Raw genomic sequence first — 27,626 nt, forward strand, 5'->3', positions numbered from 1 at the left:
TCTGTACAGAGACAGACATCATGCTGATTCTAGAAATTTCAGTTCATTATTTGTAGAATTCTTGTTGTCCATGGCAGCAGATTAAAACCCATGCTGTTCAAGGAATTCCCTTGAATCAGGAAAGTCAAAACATGTTGCATAAACTGTAGTCTTATTTTCACCCAATCACATACTAATGCAAGAAGTGCTTCTGTCTGTCCCTGAATTAGGTTACATTTGAACATATACATTTTAATTTCAAAGGGAATTTTCAAAAATTTTCAAGTTATATAAGTTTCAATACACAATTAATATGAATAATTTTGGTAAACTGCAAAATTGTTTAGGTTAGAAAAACATAAAAGAACAGAAGAACAGAAACCAGACATTCCCATTTAGTAAAGAAATTGTACTTGGTCATGTTTGCCTTGAGTGTAATGCTCATTACAGCATTTTATGGATAAGATAAAATATCCTTGACTGTGCTTCCATGAGGTGGTTAGGACTTAGAGAGTTGTGCTCTGTTTTGAAAACTCCCATTTGCTAGGGAGTAGAATTAGAATATTTCCATCTTGTCTAGAGTTTGCTCAAATTGTTAATCTGTTTGTTCCATCTTGTGCTGTACAAAAGAATTAGGTGAGGCTACTGCTCCAGCCGATTGTTTTACCACAAGACATGGCTGATCCCCTTTTATTCATTTTTATTTAACATGAGAAAAATTAAACCAAGGGAAGGAGAAGATGAGAACCCTAAGGGAAGGGATATTTTTTATTATTGAGTTTCAATAAAAGAGAGAATAGAGATCTCTTAAAATAAATATAAAAAAATTAGATCCAATTTTAAAACTAAATAAAATTAATAATTATGTTACATACCTAGTACTGTTCCATATCCAGATGCTACAGTCTCCCCCTTCACCACCAACTTCACCTGAACCTTGGTTTCCAGTGGTGTGTTGAAAATGGTGACACTAACTGCCTCTTCGACACCTGATCGGAAAACTGAAGGAGCGGCTATAAGGTAGCCCCTAGCATTAAGAGGATAAGACAAATATGACAAAAATGAAAAGAAACTACACAGAAAACAAATATTCATTATACAACATATATAAGGTTTCGTGATAAGCTTAAAAAAGTAAAGATTAAAAAACTATTCCACCAAAAAGCCGTTTCATTTGTTTCAAATTTTTATACTACTAAAAACATACATTCCATTACCACTGAGTTACCTGGAGACATGTTCTGGCAATTATGTTTGTGGGTTTTTCCCCTCTAACATAAAAGAACAGGACAAATTCTGAGTACTGTAATTAAGTGCGGAAAGGGTTTACTTCAAAGCATGGTAATAGGTTACAATCAACCTTTGGGCTGTCTTGTAGAATAAAGTAAGGGTATGGATAATCCCAGGCCTGTCAGCTTTATGCACAAGAACAATTCACAAATGTGTATAATGTGTGGACATACAAGGGCTATGAAATGCAAAGTTTTTATTAACACAGAAATGTCTACTTCAAGAACATGTATGGTACAACTTACTTAAATAGGACCTGACAGATTGATTTGAGACCATAAACCAATTACAGGTCTGTATGGACCTGTGGTTTAGGGTCTCAAAAATGACCTATATGAAAGCTGTGCATGTTTTTTATTTACCTAGATGTGAGTCTGATTAGACACATTGGACTCACATCAGCAGATTCTCTGGCTGCGCCTTGGCAAGTGAAGCTAGGATAATGACCCAGCTTCACTGCTTATGCGCTATAACTACGACATTTGCGCAGTGAAGCCAGGGAGTGCTACAGGGGCTTTACTTGTTGGAACACGCAGGCGTCCAGCCGAATGAGATCACCACAAGTGCCTGTAGGTGGTTTAGTGTCCCAAATCGTCCTGACAGGTTCCCTTTAAGAAAAATTAACATATTTTATTGTAAGTTTCAGTGAAGTTTGCTTGTTTCACATGGTATGCCTGCTTAGTAGCAGAGTTCCAATGTAGTAAAATAAATTAAAAATTGTATCCAAATTGCATCCATGACATTTAAAGTAGTTTAAACGGTTGAGCAAATTTCTTGCAAGTTTCAGCAAACACCACACCCAACAGCAGTTTAATGGAGGTTAAACAAGTAATAAACCTAATACACTAGGTCCAAAAAAAATTTAAGTTTTGATCTGGAACCTGGAAAAGCCACACTTAAAAGCTTTATCTCCAAGGAATCAACCAATTAATATTCCTTGTTTCAATGTTTAGGTGATATCCTACACTAGGGAGCACAAAATCTTAGCGAAAACTGCAACACAATATTACACAATTTTATCAATGGATGTTGTGTTGCAGACTGCACTATTATTTTGTGCTCCCCAGTTTAGGATATCACCATAGAATCATTAACTTCTTAGTAGTGTGGTCATCAAACAGAATCACTGAGAAGATTGCACATTAGATGGAATTCATTAAGACTGATATTTTGAATGCCAGTCTTAAAATTCCCTCCTGCTACTAAATGGCAGCCCAGATCTACTAAGAGATGCCAGCCTTTTAGTAGATCCAGAAGGCATCTCTGCCAGACCTGATCTGGAAGAGATTTTAGCGTTTTTTTCCAGTGGAGACTATAGTTAAAGGGGTTGGCCACTCTTTTACATAATTTGCCCAAGTTTCTTTACTGCCTTTATAATACTTCCTGAATGTTCATCAAAGTGATTCAGCACTCCTGCTACTTCCTTTTGTGCTGTCCTTTTGTGCATTTATTGAAAATATTTATTGAAAAGTGACCTACTCCTTTAATACGGTCTACAATTATCTACCTGTGATCTTAGATTATTCTCTTCTTTAATTTGAACCTCCCACTCACAACTCCAGGACTTCTCCTGAGCTGCACCAATTCTCTGGTATGCTCATTCTTTACTAATCCATCCTGTAAATGCCTCTGGTTGGTTACTTGATAAACACCAAATAACCAAATCATTTTCTAACATTTTATGATGTTGGTTTGTCTATGCCATATTCTCTATAGCCATATATTTTAACTTTTACATAGTCTTTATTGCTGGGCTGTAAAACAAACCCATAACCACAGTTAGGGAGATCTGTTCTTTGATGGATACAAACACATCTCATTTGCTTTCATAGTGGCACAAACCTGTAAAACATATGAGAACATATTTACTTATATTTATGTCTACAATGGCTGAATGATTACACTGATTACTTCACTATAATCTCTGGAACTTTTTATCATAAGTATGTGAGTAATGTTGTGAATCAGATACTTAGGCAAGTGTGTATAAATAGTTATGGTTTCACAAAGGTGTATTATCACAGAAACATTGCCATAATAAACCTCCACTTTAATTGACACTGAAAACTGTAATGCTTCCTGTTTTCAGCATATATAGTTTGTGGGCCCTGCACCCCTCTAAAGGAGAGTTCTATTTACAGTGTTGACTTGGACATTGTTACTTAAAATCATATTACAAAATCAAGTCCTGTCTTCAATTAAATAATAATCAAGCCCACAAATTAAATTGCAAGATATACAGTATGTATGTCAGATACATTACTAAGGTGGTGTGAGTGTACAGTTTTAGTACAGTTGGAACAAGATATAACTCAACATTCAGAAAAATGCAGTAATGTCAGGATTCAGAGTCTGTGGACCCTATGGACCAGCCATGGAGACGGTACTAGCCAACACCTAGGACCAGAGTCTAAGTGGCACCTGGTTTTCACCAGAGCCCGCCGCCAAGCGGGATCGTCTTGCTGCGGCGGGGTACCACCAGGTCGTTCCACAAGTGCGACTAGCTGGCGGTGACAGCCAAGGTAGCAATACAGGAGACAGTCCGTACCCGGGGTGACAGCGGGAGAACAGCAAATGAAGACTAGGACTCACAGCAGGAAAACAGGTCTGGCCATCAGTAGTTGCAGGAGATGAGAGCCACGGAGCGTTGCATTAAAGTGTGCCCAGCCACACAAGAAGAATGTCCCCAAGACAGAATCCTCTTCCTGAGAGCAGGTCTAGAATATGTCTTGCCAGGGAGGTAGCTGCTGAAGATCCACCGGAGTTGCAACAACAGTCTCGTCGGGAGAAATTATGTGCCGAGAAGCTGGTTATTATCCAACAACATGCGAGCCACGGGACAGGGCGTCAGCCTTGACATTCTTGTCAGCCGGACGAAAATGAATCAGCAGGTCGAAGCGAGAGAACAATGACCACCAGGCTTGCCTGGGATTCAGGCGCTGCGCTTTCTGGAGGTACAGTAAGTTCTTGTGGTCAGTGTACACACTAACGGGGTGGAGAGCTCCTTCCAAAAGATACCGCCATTCTTCCAGAGCAAGTTTGATGGCCATCAGCTCTCTGTCTCCAATCGAATAATTTCTCTCAGCTGGAGAAAAGGTCTTAGAAAAGAAGCTGCATGCGAACGTTCGGGCCTCTGGCCATTTCTGGGTGAGCACCACCTCAAGATGAAAGGGTTTGTTCAGGCCTAGTAAGTACAAGAGCCGAGGCAAAGGAGACTTCAACTTGGAGAAGGCCTCTTCAGCTGTAGGAGACCAGGCACGAGGATTGGCACCCTTCTTGATGAGTGCCACAATGGGAGACACCAGAGTGGAGAAATGCGGAATAAACTGCTGGTAATAGTTCGAAAAACTCAGGAACCTTTGTATGGCTCAGAGGCCTTCTGGGCGTGGCGTCCATCTGGAGACCTCTGTCGGAAATTATATAACTGAGGAATGGAAGGCTGTGCTGGTGAAACTGGCATTTTTCCAGCTTGGCGTAGAGATGATTGGCATGAAGTCGACCAAGAACTTGACGTACGTGTGTCTGGAGGGTACTGGTCTGGAGAGTACACCAAGATGTCAACTAGTACTTCACACCACACTAGACTAGAACAAGAGGGATAAAGTGCATGTGACACTGTATTTTAGAATTAAATAAATAGTCTTTATTGAATTACATCATTAGATAAAATGTATAAGCATAAAAGGATGGCTACAGGAAAGACACAAGATTTGAACAGACCAGGTAACACAGTACACAGGAGATCAGTAATTTGTTTGTAAAGGGCAATATAATAACATCAATGAAAGTGTACAACAGCGATGTATAAACCGATCCAATCCAATCCTTCCACGCGAACAGCACATATTAAATAACTTTGTAGTATATATTAACCACACCTAATGTACGTTTGTGAGAAGGATAACCTGTGAACCATAGTTACCCGGCGTTTGAGCCCCCAATGCGGGTTAAAATGCACATTGGGGGCTCAAATGGCAGATGATTGCTTGCTCATGTCCCAAGGTGGAAGAAATAAAAAAAAAAAAGCAAAAAAAAAATTATTCAATAAAATAGGGGCTAGATGCCGTGGACGGCGGAGGAACTACCTTGATAGAACCCGGCCGGACCCGAATCCAGCGCAGAGAACGCGCCGCTGGATCGCGAACGGACCGGGTAAGTAAATCTGCCCCATAGTATCACTGCGCCCGTAACAACCCGTAGAATAAAAATAAATTATTGAACCCGCACGATGAACGCCGCGTAAAAAAACTGCAGTAAACAATAATTTAGTATAATTATAATTTAGTAAAATATAAGAAAAAAATATCTAAAAGTATGGTATCCCCGTAATCGTATTGACCCATAGAATAAAAATAACATTATTATTAGCTTTTAGGAAGATAGTTAACCCCTTAAAATCTTTATACTAATTACCGTAAATCAAAATGGAGGTGAAATTTAGAATGGTCAAATTTTGTCGGTTATATGTTTATTTAGCCCTGAAATTTACACATTTCCAAAAGATGATGTGATGGCACCACTCACTATCTGAAATTTTCGACACAGACGCAGGCAACCATGGCACCCAGAAAAAACTAGTATTTTTCGGCAATGCTCCAGGATTGCTGAACATCTGAGGAGAAAATTGCACACATCTACAAACGTTCTACACTTCATATTTATGCTAAAAACCTATAACTCTGCCTTTCACCTTGCTAAACAGGCCTATTTTACAAATCTAATGTCCTCTCTCTCTAACAACCCCAAAAGGCCACTCACTCAATCCATTCACTCCAATAATCCCCTTCCTTTCGGTACCTTATCTTCCTTTGAGCCAGTCACAGAGGAAGAAGTCTCCAGGCTCCTTTCTTCTGCTCGACCCACTACCTGTGTCAGTGACCCCATCCCCTCACATCTCATTCAGTCTCTCTCCCAAGAAGTCACTTTTCACCTCACTAAAATCTTCAACGTCTCTCTTCTGGTGTTGTATCCTCTTCTTTCAAGCATGCTGTTGTTACCCCTTTACTAAAGAAACCTTCACAGGACCCATCCAATGCAACTAACTACAGACCAGTTTCTAACCTCCCTTTTCATCTCCAAACTCCTGGAACGCCTGGTCTATTCTCGACTAACCCGCTATCTCTCAGCTAACTCCCTCCTTGACCCCCTACAATCTGCTTTTTGCTCTACGCACTCTACTGTAACTGCTCTTTTTAAAGTCTCCAATGACTTACTCACTGCTAAATACAAAGGTAACTATTCACTCCTCATTCTTCTGGATCTACCGGCAATGTTTGATACTGTGGTTCACCAGCTCTTCCTCAGGATGCTTCGCTCCATTGGCCTAAAGGACACTGTACTCTCTTGAAACTTAATCTTTCTAAGACTGAACTTCTTGTCTTTCTACCATCTACTAACCAACCCAACCATGATTTTTCCATCTCGGTCTGTGGGATCACTATAGCACTGAGGCAGCAGGCTGCTGTCTTGGGGTTGTGTTGAACTCTGACCTGTCCTTTTCACCATATATTCAATCTCTTGTTCGCTTCTGCCACATGCATCTAAGAAACATCTCCAGAATCTGACTAACTGAAACTTCTAAAATGCTAATTGTTGTGCTGATTCACTCTCTACTAGACTACTGTAAGTCTCTACTAACTGGTCTTCTACTCACTAAACTCTTGCCTCTACAATCTATACTTAACCCCTAGGCGCACCGGGACGTTATAGTACGTCCTAGGGGCTAGATGCTAAGCGCACGGGGACGTGCTATAACGTCCTGCTTCTGTCACCGGCTCACGAACGGAGCCGGCACCAGAAGCAGCGGCTGTCAGCTGTCTATCACAGCTGACAGCCTGCGCTAACACCCGCGATCGGAAGCAGCTTCGATCGTGGTTGTTAACCCCTTACACACCGCGGTCAAGCATGACCGCGGCGTGTAAGGGTGTTTGCGCTATGGATCGGATCCCCCGTGCCGCATACCGGGGGATCCGATCCACTTCTGGGTAGCTCCAAGGACTGTCATGTGCCCTGGAGCTGCCCGCTCTCCCTGTAAAGTGTCTGAGCATGCGCCTGCATGACTAATGATGAGAAATATAATCCACATTTGTGGATCAAGTCTCCGAATAAATACGCCTGCTCTGTGAAAGTCTCAGGGTCTACATCATGAAGACCAAGGACACACTAGGCAGGTCCATGATACTGTTGTGGAGAAGTTTTTTGGGATTTGGATACTGTGACACAGTCAGGGGTTTGTTGCTGGATGGGAGGTATTATCCTCTCAGCTTGTGTTGCTCAGAGTAATGCAGCAAGCTGAAATCAAGCACCGGACCAAACTTCAAGCACCGGTCCAAACCGGGTTTTCAGGGTGTTCCAGCTAACAAAGCTGAGCTGGAAGTGTGCACAAGAGAGTGGAGTGAGCTCTAGTCTCAGAGGGAGAAGCTTGTTCCAAGAGCAAACACGTGTCCTGTCTAGGAGGACAGGTTGGCTGTTTTGGACTTTAAATGGACTAAGTGCTATGCAGCAGCTTCTGCAAGGTGTGAACTTACACCAACAATTTGGACTATTTGTGAAGACCCTGCTACTGGGTGAGAAGGCCAAGCCTGGTCTGTATGTTTATGTTTTAAACAAGCATGAAGACAATGCTGGATTTTTGTTCCATTTGTTTTGTGGTGTGAATAAACACTGAACTGAACTGAGAACTGTCTCTTTCCCTCTGTCTGCGACCGCTACCTAGCTTATACCTGAGCAATACCCCACAATTGGTGGCTTGGAGCGGGCAAAACGCAGTGAGGGTGGTGCAAAACCGGAGTTTTTTTTCTGGGCACCATTGCATGTCGTGGATTAAACCTGCAAAGTTTCAGCTAGCATCACCGGACAAGATGGAGGAGCTGATTAAACAACTTGTGCAAGCTAATGTTCAACAGCAGATGGCACACTCTGAGGCTATGCAGGCCCAGCAACAGACTAACGACTTACTGCTACAACAAATAAAGGCGCTGCGTGAGACTCCAACAGTGGTGACCCAGCTACAGCCTGCGGCCAGAGAGAGAGTCCGAACTGCGCTGAGAAAGCTGACAGCGGAGGATGACGTAGAGGCCTTCCTGGCGGTGTTCGAGAGAACGGCAGAGCGTGAGGGGCTGCAGCCTGACCAGTGGGCTGAAGTGGTGGCCCCGTTCCTGACTGGCGATGCGTTAAAGGCATATTTTGACCTCACTCAGGAGGATGCCCTGGACTACAAGAAGTTGAAAGGTGAGATCCTGGCACGCATGGGAGTCAATGTTTATGTGCGGGCCCAACGTGTATATCAGTGGGGGTTTGTGGAATCCCGAGCTGCCAGGTCTCAAGCTTATGACCTACTGCACCTGGTAAAAAGGTGGCTTCAGCCTGAGACTTTAACCCCAGCCCAAATAGTGGAGAGGGTGGTGGTAGACCGTTTTGTGCGCACTCTGCCGGTTGCCATTCAGCGCTGGGTAGGTCAAGGTGACCCAGGTAATTTAGACCAGCTGGTTGGTCTGGTCGAACGTTATATAGCCACCCAGGACTTTGTGCGGGACTGTACCCCTACACGTAAGCCACCCCGTCCCTCACCCCCACTTGCAGTGACTGAGGAAAAGCCCCGACCTTCTGCTGGGAGTAGCTCCCCAACGATGTCCAAACAACGTTCCACAAAGATTCGTGAGATCCCCACACTCCGCTGTTGGCGCTGTCATGTCCTGGGACATGTGGCTGCAAATTGCCCCTTGGCCTCCGAACCTATGGACTGTGGGTACGCTCGCCGTACTTCCTTCTATGCACGGCCTGTATGTACCGCTGACGTCCTGGATGCAGATAGGGCACCTCCCATGTGCCCAGTGTCCGTTGATGGGTGCAGGGCTAATGCACTACTTGACTCAGGGAGTCTAGTGACCATAGTACGGGATACCCTGGCGCTACCCTCTCAGTTCACTAGTCGCAAGGTTCGAGTATTGTGTATTCATGGAGACTTAAAAGATTATCCAACCGCACTGGTGGTCATAAAAACACCTGCTGGGAGGAAAGTCCACGAGGTGGCAGTAGCATCAAATCTGCCCTATGACCTAATTATAGGAAGAGACTTTCCATTATTCTCTGCACTATGGCCATCGTTACTGCATGTCAGTCCCCAGGGGTCAGGGAGAGCAATAGCTGAAGGTCATGTTCCAGACCTAGAACCAGAACCTTGGGAACCCGAGGCGGAAGGGCCAGCGGTAGGGGTGACCGCCACTTCGGTGGATGATGGGGAGACACTACCAATGAATGTAATGGTTGGGGAAGTAGAGGACTTGCCGCCAGGCCCTGAATTGTCAGACTTAAACGTCTCTGGTGACAATTTTGGTACGGCGCAACTCCGGGACCAGACTCTGTCCCGAGCCTGGGGGAATGTGTTAATGGTTGAAGGTGAGCCACAACAACCAGGAGCTGAGGCAGTTTTTCCTCGTTTTGTGGTTCACCATAATTTACTGTATCGGGTCACCCAACTACGGGGTGAGAATGTTGAACAATTAATAGTGCCTCAGGCATATCGTAGGATGGTACTGGATCTTGCTCACCAACATGTTTTAGGTGGACACCTTGGGCCGCAGAAAACCCAGGACCGTATACTACAGCGATTTTACTGGCCCAGTGTGTTCAAAGAGGTGGAAGAGTTTTGTAAGTCCTGTCCGACCTGTCAAATAACTAGCCCCCAGCAGCACTTCCGCAGTCCCCTAGTACCCCTCCCAATTATCGAGGTACCTTTTGAGAGAATTGCCATGGACCTTGTGGGTCCAGTACCTAAATCTGCTAGGGGTCACCAACATATTTTAGTTGTCCTTGACTACGCAACCCGGTATCCAGAAGCAGTGCCACTGCGTCATACCTCTGCCAAACTTATAGCTAAGGAGTTAATGGAGATGTTTTCAAGGGTTGGGATACCTAAGGAGATTCTGACAGACCAGGGGACTCCCTTCATGTCGAAGGTCATGAAGGAACTCTGCAAGTTGCTGGGGATTAAACAGTTAAGGACTTCAGTTTACCACCCCCAAACAGACGGCCTGGTGGAGAGATTTAATCAAACTTTGAAAAATATGCTGAAAAGAGCAGTGTCCAAGGATGGAAGGGACTGGGATCTGCTTCTGCCCTATCTTATGTTCGCAGTGCGAGAGGTGCCCCAGGCCTCTACTGGGTTCTCGCCCTTTGAATTACTATATGGCAGACATCCCCGAGGTTTGCTGGACGTGGCCAAAGAGGCATGGGAGCAACAGCCCACTCCGCATAAGAGTGTCATTGAATATGTCACTAAGATGCAGGAGCGGATGGAGACAGTGTTGCCCCTTGTCAGGGAACATATGGAGGCGGCTCAGCGAGCCCAGAGTCAGGTCTACAATAGAGTAGCTAAGGTGCGGAGCTTTAACCCAGGAGACAGAGTCTTGGTTTTAGTACCAACGGTAGACAGTAAGTTCCTCGCAAGGTGGCAAGGCCCTTACGAAATTCTGGAAAAGGTAAGCAATGTAAATTACAAGGTACATCAGCCAGGGCGACGGAAGCCAGAGCAGGTCTACCATGTCAATTTGCTAAAGCCTTGGAGAGATAGGGAGACCTGCGTTGGGAGCACCCCGCAGCCGGTATGTTTAGGGGAAGGGAAACCAGTACCTCCAACTGTTCCCGGGGAAGCGGCTGCCACAGTGCGCATTGCTGACAGCCTTTCCCCTAAACAGGCTCAAGAGGCCAAGGAGTTCATTAGTCGGAACACGGACGTGTTCTCTGACCTCCCTGGACGTACTTCCGTAATCCAACATGACATTGTCACGGAGCCCCAGGCAAAAGTCCGGCTAAAGCCGTACCGGGTGCCCGAAGCTCGGCGACAAGCCATCACGGAGGAAGTACAGTTGATGCTGCGGCTGGACGTAATTGAAGAGTCAAGAAGTGAGTGGGCAAGCCCAATAGTTTTGATACCCAAACCAGATGGGACGCTACGTTTCTGTAACGATTTTCGTAAACTGAACGAAGTGTCCAAATTTGATGCTTATCCCATGCCCCGGGTGGACGAGCTAATTGAGCGCTTAGGACAGGCCAGGTATTTTTCTACCTTGGACCTCACTAAAGGGTACTGGCAAGTGCCCTTGACGGAGGCTGCCAAGGAGAAAACTGCCTTTATCACACCTGAGGGACTATTTCAGTATAAAGTGTTACCCTTTGGCCTGCATGGCGCCCCGGCCACGTTCCAGCGTTTAATGGACATTGTGCTTCGTCCACATCGGCGTTACGCGTCAGCGTACCTCGATGATATTGTCATTTTCAGTGCTGACTGGGAGAGTCATCTGGCAAAAGTGCAGGCTGTAGTAGACTCCCTCCGTAGGGCCGGGCTAACTGCTAACCCAAAGAAATGTGCCATAGGGCTAGAGGAGGCACGGTACTTAGGCTATATCATTGGGCGTGGAGTCATCAAACCCCAGATGAATAAGGTAGAGGCAATACGGAGTTGGCCACGACCTGTCACCACCAGGCAAATAAAGTCATTCCTGGGGATGGTGGGGTATTATATGAGATTTATTCCCCATTTTGCTACTGTAGCGGCTCCATTGACAGGGCTCCTGAAGGGACGTAAGACAGTGATGGTTCGCTGGAATGACCAAGCGGAGAAGGCTTTTTCCGCTTTGAAGTCGGCCTTGTGCGGGTCACCAGTCCTGGTGACACCCGACTTCAAGAGGGAGTTTGTAGTACAGACCGATGCCTCTGAAGTGGGCCTCGGTGCTGTACTATCTCAGGAAATTAATGGGGAAGAGCATCCTGTTGGGTTCCTGAGTCGCAAGCTCACCCCAGCCGAAACCAGGTACAGTATAGTGGAGAGGGAGTGCCTAGCCATCAAGTGGGCACTCGAGTCTCTCCGCTATTATCTGTTGGGGAGGAAGTTCCGACTGGTGACTGACCATTCACCTCTCAAGTGGATGAGCCAGGCCAAGGAGAGGAATGCTCGGGTCACCAGATGGTTCTTGTCTCTACAGAACTTCAAATTCACAGTGGAACACAGAGCAGGCCGGCTACAGGGGAATGCAGATGCCCTGTCCCGGGTGCACTGTCTGGCGAGTGTTCATCCCCTCAAGGTTGAACAAAGGGAGGGGGTATGTGACACAGTCAGGGGTTTGTTGCTGGATGGGAGGTATTATCCTCTCAGCTTGTGTTGCTCAGAGTAATGCAGCAAGCTGAAATCAAGCACCGGACCAAACTTCAAGCACCGGTCCAAACCGGGTTTTCAGGGTGTTCCAGCTAACAAAGCTGAGCTGGAAGTGTGCACAAGAGAGTGGAGTGAGCTCTAGTCTCAGAGGGAGAAGCTTGTTCCAAGAGCAAACACGTGTCCTGTCTAGGAGGATAGGTTGGCTGTTTTGGACTTTAAATGGACTAAGTGCTATGCAGCAGCTTCTGCAAGGTGTGAACTTACACCAACAATTTGGACTATTTGTGAAGACCCTGCTACTGGGTGAGAAGGCCAAGCCTGGTCTGTATGTTTATGTTTTAAACAAGCATGAAGACAATGCTGGATTTTTGTTCCATTTGTTTTGTGGTGTGAATAAACACTGAACTGAACTGAGAACTGTCTCTTTCCCTCTGTCTGCGACCGCTACCTAGCTTATACCTGAGCAATACCCCACAATACAAAAAAAAATTCATAAACTTTAAACATCCCAAGGAGAAGTGTGCAAATGATCATATTGATATGGAAGGAGTACTAGACTACACCAAATCTACCAAGACCCGGATGTCCCTCTGAACTTTCATCTCAAACAAGGAGAGGACTGATCAGAGACAAATATTGAAAATTCTGCCCTCCGCCATTGTTACCACCTACAACACTAGTAGTCAGTCAATGACACAGACATTAGTTACATCTGGTACTTTACAGGTGATGAACTGCCCAATCATAATAATAATAATTCCTTTATTTATATAGTGCACACAACTTACACAGTGCTACACAGCCTTACAATATAATAGACCTGCCAGTATGTTTTAGAGTGTGGGAGGAAACTGGAGGAAAAGCACGCAAACATGGAGAGAACATTCAAACTCTTTGCAGATGTTGACCCTGGGGCTTGAACCCAGATCCCCAGCGCTACAAAGCTGTAGTGCTAACCACTAAGCCACCATGCTGCCCACAAGAAGAGGATTGCTTTACGATTTCTCCCGGCTCTGGATTATCTCTGCTGAATACACAGTCAGCTCCATGCAACAGCACCCATAATTTATTATATATACCACACCCTCGTAACTACAGCACCCTGCTAAATTATATACCTTCCCCTAATTCCCCTAATTTAACTGCCCCCATATACATACAAACAAATTAAATTATATACAGTACTTCGCCAGCAGCACACATCCTACCCTAGTAGTACACAGCCTCCCACCAGTATACCCAGCCTCCTTCCAGTAGTATATACCCCCTCCCCCAGTAGTATATATAGACATTACCCCCACAAAAAATCATTAACCTGGTACTTATTTCCAGCCCTAGTGCTCCCCTGCAGCTCCCTAATAATAATAAATAATTCATTTAGATAGCGCACACGATTACGCAGCGCTGACAGCTCATCACCCTGAACACACCAGAACGCGCCAGAAAAAATGACTTTTTCCGTCTGCTCCGACTCTTCTCCGAAAAGGGGCATGGCTTTGGCGGAGTGGAAACACAATTAATATGTGTCGCAGCCCTTTTTGGGCGCTGTAAACTGGCGGAAAGTAGACCAAAAGAAAACTGGTCTAGCAGGGACTGTTGGACACATTTCTGGTGCTCGGGACAGATTTTGGTCCCAGGGACAGAAAATGGTCTCGGCGCCAGAAATGTCTCTGCACAGCTCCACAATATTAAATGTGTATCTTCTTTCCCAGAGCAGGTCGGTAACAAAGCCAATGCAGACACCGACACTTTAAGTAAATGTCCCCCAATATCTTAGTTCTAGAATCTTCCCCCTAACAGCTCCTGACCTGGAGAGGGCGGTATTCACAACTACGTGCCTGCCTATGCAGGGGTGTTGCACATATATATATATTTATATGCTGAACATCTGTGTGTAGGTTGTACATACTGGATGCGTGTGTATAATGTGTATATACTTATGTGTGTTTAAATGTATGAATGTGTACATACGTGTATAAGTATATAAATGATTGTGATTGTGTAATTGTGTGTGTATAAATATGTATATATTTTTTAAGGGGAAGGGTGCCCCATTCAAAGGTCTGCTATGGGGCCCAGCCTTTGCTGGCTACGCCTCTGCCCTACCGCCTCTGGAGCTACACCTCTGGGTCAGTTCACCTGGGGGTTCAGTTATTTTCCTAGCCAATTAGAGAAGCAATGGGAAAACCACTTACTCTTACTGCATGTAAAGGTACTCTGGGCTTTCAGATCTAGTTATTCTCCTAATACTAAAAGAAGTAATTGGGGAACCACAAACCATTCCCCTTACTGTTTTTGCATATACGACAAGAAAAAAGATGGCACTAATACAGGCGCTGATAGTGAGTAAGCAAAGACAAATAAAAATTATATTGATTAAAATTTATTAAAATGTATAACAATAAAAAGCATATAGCCTAAAGTAAAGGTACAAAATGTTTCAGGTCCCCAATGACCCTTCAACAGATACAGCGTGTAGCATATATGATCCTATTTGCCTCTGGTTCACTCAATATTCAAAATTTATCAGCATGGCTGTGAACTAAAACTTATATTTTTATTAGATATACCTTAAAATATACAAAGGTCACAGGTTGTGAATTCTAAAAACAACAACACCAGGGATACACCATCAGATAGGGATCAACGCCTGGGGCTCCACACCAGGGACCCAGTAGATGACCCTACACTTGGGTTTATCAGACTATTTACTTCACCCCAAGGGATGCTCCTCTACATTGGAGACCCCATGTTTTATTGATTCCACCGCAATCCCTCTGAAGAACCTACAGCAGGAAGAAACGCGTCAGGGAAGGGGAATGCAGGGTGTTTTTTTTTTTGCTTGTTTTTTTTTTTTTTTCTAAACTAGGGCAGGTTATTGGGACTGCCCTTGTCAGGGCGGGAGCTAATCACACCTGGGGACAGGGACAGTTGTAGCCTTGTTACAGTTCGTGACGTTTTTGGTTCTAACATATACAGGTATGTCCTTTACCATCTTAATGCTCCCGTCAATACACGTACTTTGGAAACAGCACAGCTGACCACTGGACACAACTACAGACCATTACCAGTTGTGGTAAGAACCATCTTTTATTTCCTCTTTGCAAGGTATTTTTTGGATGGTATGGTGCATGGCGCCGTGATTTACAGGTACGTGGTATCCCCATTGTTTGATCCACAACCGTTGGGGGTTGTGGTGATCAGTATAGTCGCCTAGGTCGGCGTCTATAGTACGGATTATTGTTGTTGTTTTTAGAATTCACAATCTGTGACCTTTGTATATTTTAAGGTATATCTAATAAAAATATAAGTTTTAGTTCACAGCCATATCTGATAACCTAACTACAGGCGTTCCCCTACTTAAGAACACCCGACTTACAGACAACCCCTAGTTACCAACGGACCTCTGGATGTTGGTAATTTACTGTACTTTATCTTTAGGCTACAATAAACAGCTATAACAGTTATCGCAGATGTCTGCAATTAAGCTTTATTGTTAATCCTGGTTCTTATGACAACCCAACAATTTTAAACTCCAATTGTCAAAGAGACAAACAAAAATTTGACTGGGGTAACAATTATAAAATATACAGTTTCACACCAATATTTCGGAATCCAGCTTTCCCCCCTGCCATTGCTGGGGAACTTTCACCCGCGGGGAGACAATGTTACCATTTCTCAGTTTGAATACTCCCAGCTGCGGTCCTTTATACTCGGTCATATGGAGACTCTCACAGGGTCCTGGACACACCCATGCCCCTCTCCATGGCGCGGCTCCCCCAGCCCGAACTCACCTCTCCACACTCCTGATTCCGTCCGGCCTAGGCCTTTTGTGAATCCCTGCTCTCTAGGACATGCATGCGCTGGCACTCGGAAATTTAAAGGGCCAGGGCACCGGTGATTAGCGTTGGCCACTCCTAGGATTTCTATTAAATCCGGCGGCTCCCATAACTTCTCGCCGGATCTTTGAGCGTAAGCCATATCGAAAACCTTCCTGCGTTATTCCTGCTCCTGTGTGTTCCGGTGTTCTGGTGTTCCAGTGTTTCTGTGCTCCCGTGTTTTCCTGCATTCCCATTCCCATCTGCATAGACCTCCTGTTGCTAACTCCGGATTTGGACTTTGACCTCTTACCTCTGCTGCCTGACTACGAGACTGTCTCCTGCCACCAGCATCAAAGAATTTGCTGTTTCATCGTGTTTGCCTGTTGACTGCTATTGAATAAAGAACTGTAACTGGCCTGGGCTGCTCCTCTATGGGACAGAGGTGAGCCAGTTATGGCCTCCTACACTGCATTCCTGGCTGAGTTCCGGTCTGTGTTCAAGGAACCCGCATGAGCCTCCTCAGCTGAAACGGCGCTGCTGAACTTGCGCCAAGGAGACTCATCTGTGGACGAATATGCTGTCATAATTTAATTTAAAGTTCCACACCCTGGCTTCCGAGCTCTCCTTTAACAACGCGGCCTTGTCAGCAAAAAAAGGACTGTCCTCACAGGTCAAAGACGCATTGGCCACCTGTGACCTGCTGGCTACATCATCCTGGCCACCCACAAGTCCGGCTTCCACGGCTGCCTCGCTTGGCTCTGGTTTTTCAAAGGCCGCTCCAGCCTCCAGCCGCACAGTCTGCAGTGGAGCCTATGTAAATCGACAGAGCGGCTAAGGAACGTTGCAGACGTTGTCAAGAAAACCTCTGCTTGTATTGTGCCAGTCCCAAGCACTACATCGGGGCTTGTCCTGTCCATCCCCAATGTCCGGGAAATGCCATTTAGCGGACAGCTTCTCTCTGATCCCGTCCGGTACCGCATAGACTATCGCGGGCTGAATAAGGTCACGGTTAAAAGCTGTTATCCCCTGCCGTTGGTTACAGAATGGTTCCAGGGTGTTCTCCAAGCTGGATCTCGTGGTGCTTATAATCTCATCCATATCCGCAAGGGTGACGAGTGGAAGACGGCGTTCAACACCCGTGATGGCCACTTTGAATATCTAGTGATGCCATTTGGACTATGTAATGCTCCTGCTGTCTTCCAAAAGTTTGTGAATGACATTTTCAGGGATCTACTGTGCTCCTGTGTTGTGGTTTACCTCTACGACATCTTAGTTTCTCTCCAGACCCATCAGTCACATGTATGGCAAGTTCTTGGCCACCTCCGGGCCAACTGTCTCTACGCTAAGCTCCCTAGGGTGCGCACGCGCTGGCCACTTCCAGGATTTCTATTTAATTCGGTGGCTCCCATCACTCCCTGCTGGATCTTTGAGTGTAAGCCATAGCGAATTATTCCTGTACCTGTGTGTTCCGATGTTCCAATGCTCCTATGTCTTCCTGTGTTCCTGTTCCTGTTCCAATCTGCATTGACCTCCTGTTGCTGACTCCCGATTTGGACTTTGACCTTCTACCTCTGCTGCTTGCCCTGACTGCCCGCTTGAGCTTGACTACGAGAATGTCTCCTGCAAAGGTACCTCGAGTTTGGCTGCCACCGTGGACTAGTCGCACCTGTGGAATTGGTGAAGACCAGGTGCCACTTAGATTCCAGTCCAAGGTGTCGGCTAGTACTACCTCCTGCGGTGGTCCAGAGGGTCCACTGATCCCAAACCCTGAAAGTTAGAAGGTCTATTTCATTTGGACAAAACTCCAATACACGTCATTTCAAAAATTTACTTCTTTCTCTCACAGGGCTTAGATATCTCAGAGCTAATTTTGTCTGGAGCTGGGATAGAGAATTAGAAATCCCCCAAGATCAGGAAGACTGGCAACGCTCTTTAAGTTTCACACATAAAATGTCTACAGCTTGCGCTTCGCAGGAAAAGGGGTACAAAGTGGTCTCTAGATGGTACCGGGTATTTACAGTGTTATATAGAGCTTTTCCTTCTGTACCTCCTGTTGGCGGTGTGGGATGTGTACTGGAGATATTCTGCACGTGTGGTGGATCTGTGAAAAACTTAAACCGTTCTGGGACCAGGTATTTGGTGCATATCAACAAATATCTGTAAAACAGGATGATCTCCTGCAGTGGCATTAGGTACTCAAAAGAAGGATATCCTAAGGTTCTGCCTGGTTGCTGTTTGTCTCTCACCCATCAGAGTGAGCTCAGGAAATGTCGCATTTATTTCATATGGAAGAGTTGTCAGCTGTTACACCAGACACCCATGAGAGATTCTTGATGGTATGGAAACCTTGGATACGTTTTCGGGAGTCCATGGAGTATGCAACCCTGTTTGGAGAATAGATACACTGACCCCACCAGTCAAGTCTTTTCTTCCTTTCTCTTCTTTTCTTAACTTTTAAGTCCTCAAGGGAACCTGGGTTAACTACCTCTGCCTACTCTTTACTTATTCCTAATGTGTGCCCCCTCCAGGCCACCTCTAGATTTTTTAATAAAAGTGAACAACTCCTTTAAAGTTTCCTCAAGACTCAAAGAAGCCAAGCAAGACTTTAACATGGCCACTCTGCGGACTACTTGCTTTTTCAAAGAACCCAGCTGAAACAATTAAAACATGTCCATTTTCTGTGATATTAACTTGTAAACTATTCAAACATGCCTACTAACACACAATATTACCACCAAACGCTCAGTTCGCTATTGATTTTTCATCAGTGGGAATCCCAATGGTTGATCACCACAGACTACCTTCAAACTACAGATATCCCTATGCCCAACTCTGACATATGCCACTTTTTACACATATCAAGTAGGCCAATAGGAGTCCACAAAATATTCACCACATAGAATATGTCTTCTTAGTGAGTTTTTTCTTAGAATGCCAGATTCTGCTGTATTATTCATATGGCAAAAAGAAAACTGCATAAATTCTCTGATAAAAGCCATCCAACTTGTATAGTGGAAAAAAAAGTATTTAGTCAGCCACCAATTTTTCAAGTGCTCCCACTTAAAAAGATGAGAAAATAAGTACAGGCAGTCCCTGGGTTACATACAAGATAGGGTCTGCAGGTTTGTTCTTAAGTTGAGTTTGTATGTAAGTCGGAACTGTATATTTTATCATTGTAATCCCAGCCAGAACTTTTTTGGTCTCAATTGGTCTCTGACAATTGGATTTTAAAAATGTTGGGTTGTCATAAGAATCAATATTAACACTAAAGCTTCATTACAGACACCTGTGATAACTGTTTCAGCTGTTTATTGTAGCCTAGGACTAAAGTACAAGAAATTACCAATATCCAGAGGTCCGTTTGTAACTATGGGTCGTATGTAAGTCGAGTGTTCTTAAGTAGGGGACCGCCTGTATTTGGTCAATAGGTTTATCACAATACTTTGCCTTTGTAGGCAATGACAGAGGTGAAACGTTTTCTGTAAGTATTCTTAAGGTTGGCAGAGACTGTTGCTGGTATGTTGGTCTATTCCTTCATTCAGATCTCCTCTAGAGCATTGATGCTTTGGGGCTGTCGCTGGCCAACACAGACTTTAAACACCCTCTAAAGGTTTTCTGTGGGGCTGAAATCTGGAAACTGGCTAGGCCACTCCAGGGACTTTAAATGCGTCCCACAAAGCCACTCCTTGTTGCATCAGAGTGCTTGGAATCATTGTCCTGCTAAAAGACCCAGCCATGTTTCATCTTCAATGCCCTTGCTGATAGAAGGAGGTTTGCACTCAAAATCTCAAAATACAAGACCCCAATCATTCTTTTATGTACAGAATGAGTCGTCCTGGTCCCTTTGCAAACTGCCCCAACGCATAATATTGCCACCCAAATGCTTTACAGCAGGTATGGTATACTTTGGATACAGCTCAGAATTCACTATCCTCCAAATACAACAAGTTGTGTTTCTACCAAAAAGTTATACATTGGCTTCATCTGACCATATGACATTCTCCCAATACTCTTCTAGAATGTCACAATAATCTCTAGCAAACTTCAGAGGGACAGTCTGATACTACAGGATCTGAGTTCCTGGTGGGATAGTGTGTCACCGACCGTATCCCCCTACGGTTCTGGGATTTTTGCTCATCGTTCTAGTGATCATTTTGATGAGATCATGGACGCATTAAGACGCACTAGCTCCGAAATGCGTCCATCTATTTTTGTGATGCACCCCAGCTGAAATAAAAGTCAAGCCTTCTTTACAATACAGTATCAGTGTGGTTCGTTTGAGTGCCTCTGATCGTTTTCTTGTTGCTATATATGGTTAAGGAGTCAAGGACCTAACAGCGTGCACCACCACAAGGTTTTAAAACAAGCTTTGAAAAAATAGAATTTCTTAAAATAAAAATAAAACGGGCTTTCTAGGGCAGTGATGATGAACCCTATGCTCAAACTGCAACCCAAAACCCTCTTATTAATAACAAAGTGCTAGAAGGGCAACTAAGCCTTAATTTATTGCTGATTTTCTGCTGCAGCTTTCAGTGGTATCAGCATCCTGAGGACATCAATACTGTTGGGTGGGGAAAGTGGATTTTTCATTGTAGCTTCCCTGCAGGAAGAACCAATCCGGATCATGAGTTTCAATACCTTTAATGATAATCCAACTGCACCTTCTCACTTTTCCTGCAGCCTGGTAGTCATTTAAAATGCCAGTGAGCACGGCCCATCATGGGTTGCATTGGACTGCAGGTGAAGGACCCCTGCCTGGCAAATTATTTGCTGGAACCACAGCCCTAGTGCCCTCAGAGTGGACTCTGATTACCACTTCTGGCACCTCTGCCATAGGTTTTCCATTGCAGCTCTAGGGTGCAGGCTCATACAATATACTGCTTCCCAATAACAACCTGCCTCTGGATAAACAGCAGGCAACCAATCTGTGTGGAGATGACTCCACTCATGAACCCTCTCCACACATTCTTAACAACAATGGGATAATATAGTACATAACATATGCTTAAAAGAGACCCTATACTACATGCAAAAATCAGCAGAGCAACCACTAAATAGGGGTCCTGCTGTAGAATCCTCATGTATTGAGGACAAAACAGATTGAATCTAAGTGTTGCAGTGGCCGAGTCTACTTTTCTGATTTATATATTGTAGTTTGCTTGAAATCAATATTATGGGCATGACCCAGTTTTGAACACAGTTTTGCAGTTGGATAGATAACCTTTTTTTGTCTGTAGTATACTTTGATACACCGAGGAGTTTATGGTCAATTCATAAACTGTTTCATCTCTATGCTGATGATACCCAGCTCTATACTTCTTCTGCACATAACATCACCCCTAAACTAATCGAGAACAATAGTGATGGTCTCTCTGCTGTCTCAAAAGAAGAAAGGAAATAGTTGAAAGATCAGGAGCTCCAGTCAGAATCATTTTTTCTTTATGTGGTATTATGTCTAAATGCTTCAGACCAGAAAACTGCCAAAACTACTTTTATAAAGGTCATACTTAATTTGCAGTGATTGGCCTGCTACTTGCGCTCTTAATTTTTATGAAAGCTAAAGGTGTACTTTATCACTCTTTACTTTTGTATTTTGGACTAGCTTTTGTTACATTATTTATAACATTGTGGAATCAGTTATGTGTTATGTTGTCTATCTGAAGATTGTACTTATCTAAGTAAAGAGCCTTCCAAGGACAAGATGAGGGTTACTGTTACATAAGCCATTTTTGTTTTATTCACATCTAGTTTTTTAGTTGCAGTATAGTTTTCTTCTTTCTCAATAGATTTAATGTTTACTTTCTTGGGAACCTCAACTAAGTATGATTATAGCAACAAGTATTCAATTAGGTTAACTTATCTATTTACCAAGAAGTATGTAAAAAGTGACATTGTTTTTGAAAAATATGGCAGTATGACAATAGTTTGCATTTTACTTAGTGTGTAGCACATGTCTGGCCTCCCCAGATATGTATTCTCACAAAGATTTCTATACAAGTTCAGAAGTAACTGACATGTCATGGGAAATCAGACACAGGTCTCCTTGCAAGTGAGGAAGCAAGACAACAATTACTTAATTCTATTTCCGTATAAGGGTCTTCTTCTTATTTCCTGCCTTATAACGTATTAATGGGGAACAAAACCAGCTGACATCACCTAGAATCCCTGATTGTGATGCAAATATAACTGGGTGTCAGATATAGATGTTTAATTCATAATGTTGCATAGTTTTCAAGATTCTTTGCACCCATCATAATTCATGAGCCCGATAGATAGTAATAATTAGTTATTCATAGCATTAGCCAAGATATCATACAAACAGGACAAAGGTTTAGATTGCTGCCCTAGAATTTAAACAACAAACAGATGTGGTAGATGAATGAGAAGCTTAATGCACTGCTATGATGTTACCACGTGAGTGCATCACTGCTTGCCGTTCCTTACTCATAGTCCACATTGCTCTGTCTTGGATGATAATCTCATGCGTGTTACATTGCTGTGATTTAGCAACTGTCATTTAATCATTCAACCATGAAATCTATTTTGTGGCCTCAAAAGACATTTGGATACTGAACACCTAAAACATAATAAATGGAAACAAGGTGTGATATGAAGTCTAGTTTGCATCCCTTTTGGTGTTACATGAGTGAACTCAAGACAACAATCTTTAACCTCAAAAAATATGTGAGCTTTGCAGGTTAAACCTGGACTGTTAAAAAACCTGCATATTTCTAAGCACCTATGTAACATATTTTAAATATGTGTAAAGATACGGTGTATAGCGTATAGATTACAAGTTTGGTCACAACAATCAGCTACATATTATTGCAGTTTGTATCCTTGTAATTTAATGTTTGTCTAAATTTTGGATTGAAAGTGTCTGCGTTAAAATGAAAGGGCTCATCAAAGTGTTCTAAAGGCCTGTCAAACATATTTATTACTGAAAGAGCAAATATTACTACAGCGTATAACTACTTTCAACTTTCTTCACAAGCTTTGTAAACAGACAATAGCAATGTCATATAAAGTACTACAAATGTAACTTCTATGGGATTTTGTCGTTTCAGACACATTCATAAAAGACATACATTAATTCATTATTATTCAGGAATACTTACGGATTGTTTTGTGCTCCAGTGAGGCTGCAAAGAATTCCCAAAATCCACAGTAGAAACATATTCAGCAACAAGCACAATTCAACCCACAAACAGGACTTCACCCAGCGCCCCTACAGGGGTAACTGTCTTCCTTTCCAAGCACACAGCAAAGGAGGGGTGAGTGTGCCCTGGGGGTGGAAGAAGCAGTGTGTGCTCTGCTCGCTCTCTCACCCCCTCCTCAGTTTGTGAAGGATTTAACCCTTGTTCCGACTTGCCCTTATGCAATGCCTGCAACTGTAAATATTCCTGTCTACCTCTTCCCCAAACAATCTTGAAATTTTGCCTCTTTCATCTGCTTCATGTAGATTTTATCAGCAACTTTAGCACTTTCTACCGGTATCTTTAGCTCTCTTTCTACTATAAAGCATTGTGTAAGAAAGTACATAGAAATATGTCCTATACTTATGCGGTATAAAGTACCAGTCTGTTACAACGTTGCCCCTAACTAAATTTCCTGCTCCACTCCTTTCTTGTGTGCTTCAAGGATAAAGCTAGAATAGGCATAATGATGAAGTATGGCAACCAGTCTTTTTATAAATATGTGAGCTCTCTACTCTGGTCATTCCGAAGGGAGTGTAAGTTTCACCAGCCAAGCCCCAAATTAAGGAGGGCTGGGCATTCAAGGAGGAAAAAAGAAGGAGGGGGTTTGGTCCTATAAATCACTAGTAACAGACCTTTTAAAACAAGATATATGGCACGTTCCCCTTTCCCTCCTCCCTTATTGCTAACTAAATGAATGACCTTAAGCTAGAGGGAGAGGAGGATATTAAAACAGCCCCTAAGGGAATTCCCTTTCATCCCTCATGGTATTCTTTTTTGCCAGATTCTACTCATACTGGCTTTAAGGAATGCATGAATAACATGGGATACTGCTGGAATAGAATGCAAGTATCAAGCACAGCTAAATTTTACAGTAGGCACACATAACACATGTGATGTTTTGTGACAGTGATTGATGTAGGTTTAGATACAAACAGTTGAGATTAGTTAATAATGTGAAAAATCACACTAAAAACTGTCACAAATGTTAAATACACTTGGGGGAAAATAAAAAACCTTAGAGTAGGGGTCAGGAACTTTTTTGGCTGAGAGAGCCATAAGTGCCACATATATTAACATACAATTCTGGGAGAGCTGTACTACATGCTTTTACAGTATATAGCCAGGCAGCCCCCCCAGTATATAGCCAGGCAGTACCCCCAAGTATATAGCCAGCCCCCCTTGTTGCCAATTTGGCAAGCTCTGTGCAGCGCTGCATAATCTGTGTGCGCTACATAAAGGAAATATTTAATTAGTACATTGTATATTGCCAGCCAGCCCATCCCCAGTATACAGACAGCCTGACACCCCTGTATAAAGCCAGACAGCCCCCTCCAGTATATGAACAACCCCCTCTGTATATAGCCTGACCCCTAGTATACAGCCAGCCCCCCCCCCAGTATATAGCCAGCCAGCCAGCCTACCCAAATTATAGCCAGCCCAGGGGCGTAACTACAGCAGTAGCAGCCATAGCAGCCGCTATGGGGCCCACAATATCAGGGGCCTGACTTCTTCCGACCTGACACTAAAGAATGAAGAATGTGCACCATTATATGGTGTGTATAAATACAGTATGTTATGTGTGTATGTAAGCTGTATGTCTGTATATGGCACTGTATGTTTGTATATGTAATGTGCATATGCTATATATGTGTGTAACAGTGTATAAATGTGCACTTATGAGTGATGAACTGTATGTTTATGTATATAGGAATGTAATATATGTATATTTTAAAGCCGACAGGGGGTCCCCCTCAGAAGTCTGCTACAGGGCCCTGCCTCTCCTAGTTACGCTACTAAGCCAGCCCCCTATATATAGCCAGCCAGCCCCTCCCCAGCATACAGCCAGCCAGTCCCCCTAGTATACAGCCAGGCCCCCCAGTATATAACCAGCCAGCCCCCCCAGTATATAGCCAGCCAGCCCCCCCAGTATATAGCCAGCCAGCCCACCCCCAGTAGCCAGCCAGCCTACCCAGTATATAGTCAGCCCACCCAGTATATAGCCAGCCCCCATATACATAGCCAGACAGACCCCCAGTATATAGCCAGCTCCCCCATTATATAGCCAGCCAGTCCCCTGTATACAGCCAGCCAACCCCTCCCCTGTATACAGCCAACCCCCTCCCCTGTATACAGCCAGCCCATCCCCTCCCCTGTATACAGCCAGCCCATCCCCTGTATACACCCTGCCAGCCAGTCACCTTGCCGATGCTCCCCCACATCTCCACTACTTGAAGCAGTCTGGCCAGGGGTTCACATCTGGCTTGTGAGCCATAGGTTCTTGACCCCTGCCTTAGAGCAACATAAAAAAAACTGTTAAAAAGAATTGGCATTTCAGTAGAGAAGCCAATAGTTAACACCACCACAAAATAGGTTCCACAGCATGCAAGATTTTTATACAAATTCCAGACACTTAAAGAGATGTGGTGATTTTAACAGTGCTGCAGCTTCAGAGGCTGTTACACTGTATCTCCTACTGCTCTCTCAGCACTTCCCCTTCTCTCTGCTTGACGTAATTATCACTGAAGCAGAATAAGTTTCAGCAAACGGTGGTAGGGGAAAATGTTCCTTAAGGTTCCTAGTGAAACTACACTAACAGCCCCGGGAGCCGTTCAGGCTCACTAGTATAGTTTTGTCACCTTTACGTTGCCTGCCTCTATAAGCAAGTAAGTAAATGTTCCTGGTTTTTCATGCTCGATTTTGATAGTAGACTTCCTTCAAAATAATATCTAGTGAAACTACATTTGCCTCCTTCCAAAATATTTAAAATGCATTTTCAAAAAGTGGCACTACAAATGTTAAAAGGAAATACAGTTTTTTCATGCAATAATGATGACATATCCATAGAACAGATCCTCCTCAATATCAAACTGATTGAGTTTTGGGTCAAACAGCCTGCACCCAGAAACAGGAAGCAGATCATTTTGCTTTCCCTATAGTAGTTAGAGCTGGATACTATATTTATTAGAGTAGGGTACCCGTGGGCAACTCACCAACAAGTTCCAGGAGCCGATTTCTAATTCACTTGATAAAGGGGGAGAAAGAATTGGCCTTGCAGAGTGCCTGCCGTCCTTGACCCCCTGAACCCATACCATCAGATTACGTGATTCTTACTACACACCTCTCTGTCCCGATTGGCAGTAAACCCCTTTTTGCATCTTTTAGAACTGCAGCATTTCGTCTAAAAATGCAACTGAGGCACATGGCTCCGCCCATAAGGAATTTATTCATGCTCCTTGGCCGACTGGCACAGTGTTAAGAGAGCCGGTGACACCACTGGCTCTCCCTCTGCAATTCTTGCGCTAGGTGCAATCACAGCAGGATGCAGAGAGGGAATGCTATAATCGTGCATAGTGTGAGAACTGCACAGGGAGACCAGTTAGCCAAAGAGCATTATTACTAATCGGCGGAGCTCATTTGCATATTTTTTAAAACTTTATTTCAAGAAATGCTGTGGTTCTAAAAGATACAAGAAGAAGTTTACTACCGATAAGGACGTGATGGGGAGGAGAGTAATAAAACCATGCCCCCTCAATTCTCAGGTTCCTGTGAACATACATTCTTATGAGCCACACTAAATATGGGGAGCGAGTTCCCCTACAGAAAGATTTCTTGTTCAATCCCTAAACCAATTGGTTTAGCTGAAAAAACTTATAAAATTATGATAATGAGGCTATTACCCTAATTATGTTCTCCTCCAGCATGCATAAGGCAGCCTCATCCAGTCCTGATAAGCCTTCCCAAGAGTCTGTGACATCATCCAGCTTTCCCAGTATCCCATGGGAAAGCTGGGTGCAGGCTGGCTGTCATACATAAACACATTACTTCCACATACCCGGAGCTGCCTGCACTGCCCAGACAGGACTAATAAACCTGAGCTGGATGACTCATACACAGCAGCCGGGGTATGGTGCAGCAATTGATTACTTCTACTTGTAAGGGACAACACAGTGATTACAGGGTTCTAAGCTTATGCTGGGCAGGACAAGGCTGAAGCAGTGCATAATTTGGGTAAGAGGAGAGCACGGAGCAGCCAAAGGAGCGACAGAGCCTCATTATCATAATTTTATCCGTTTTTTTTATTAATTTAATTTTAAGCTTTAAACCTAGGGATAAAGGAATTACCAGACAACAATATAGCACAGCACTTCCAACTCATATCCTGTATATATGGGCACAGCTCAGAAC

At 43.9% G+C, this 27,626-nt stretch overlaps 1 protein-coding gene across 1 annotated transcript in view; it reads right to left on the reverse strand.

The window, feature by feature from the left end:
* The window catches only part of CPAMD8 (C3 and PZP like alpha-2-macroglobulin domain containing 8), a 102,931-nt gene extending 78,962 nt beyond the window's left edge, over window positions 1-23,969 (reverse strand). Inside the window, exons 1-2 of the mRNA XM_072156629.1 lie at window positions 23,361-23,969; window positions 855-1,006 (exon numbers count right to left, since the gene is read on the reverse strand). Of these exons, the coding sequence (XP_072012730.1) occupies window positions 855-1,006; window positions 23,361-23,419 (211 nt within the window). The 5' untranslated portion in view covers window positions 23,420-23,969. The remainder of the gene's footprint in view (window positions 1-854; window positions 1,007-23,360) is intronic.
* Window positions 23,970-27,626: the final 3,657 nt, after the last annotated feature.

This window comes from Engystomops pustulosus, chromosome 1 (genome assembly GCF_040894005.1).
Source record: "Engystomops pustulosus chromosome 1, aEngPut4.maternal, whole genome shotgun sequence".
In the NCBI taxonomy this organism is placed as follows: domain Eukaryota; kingdom Metazoa; phylum Chordata; class Amphibia; order Anura; family Leptodactylidae; genus Engystomops; species Engystomops pustulosus.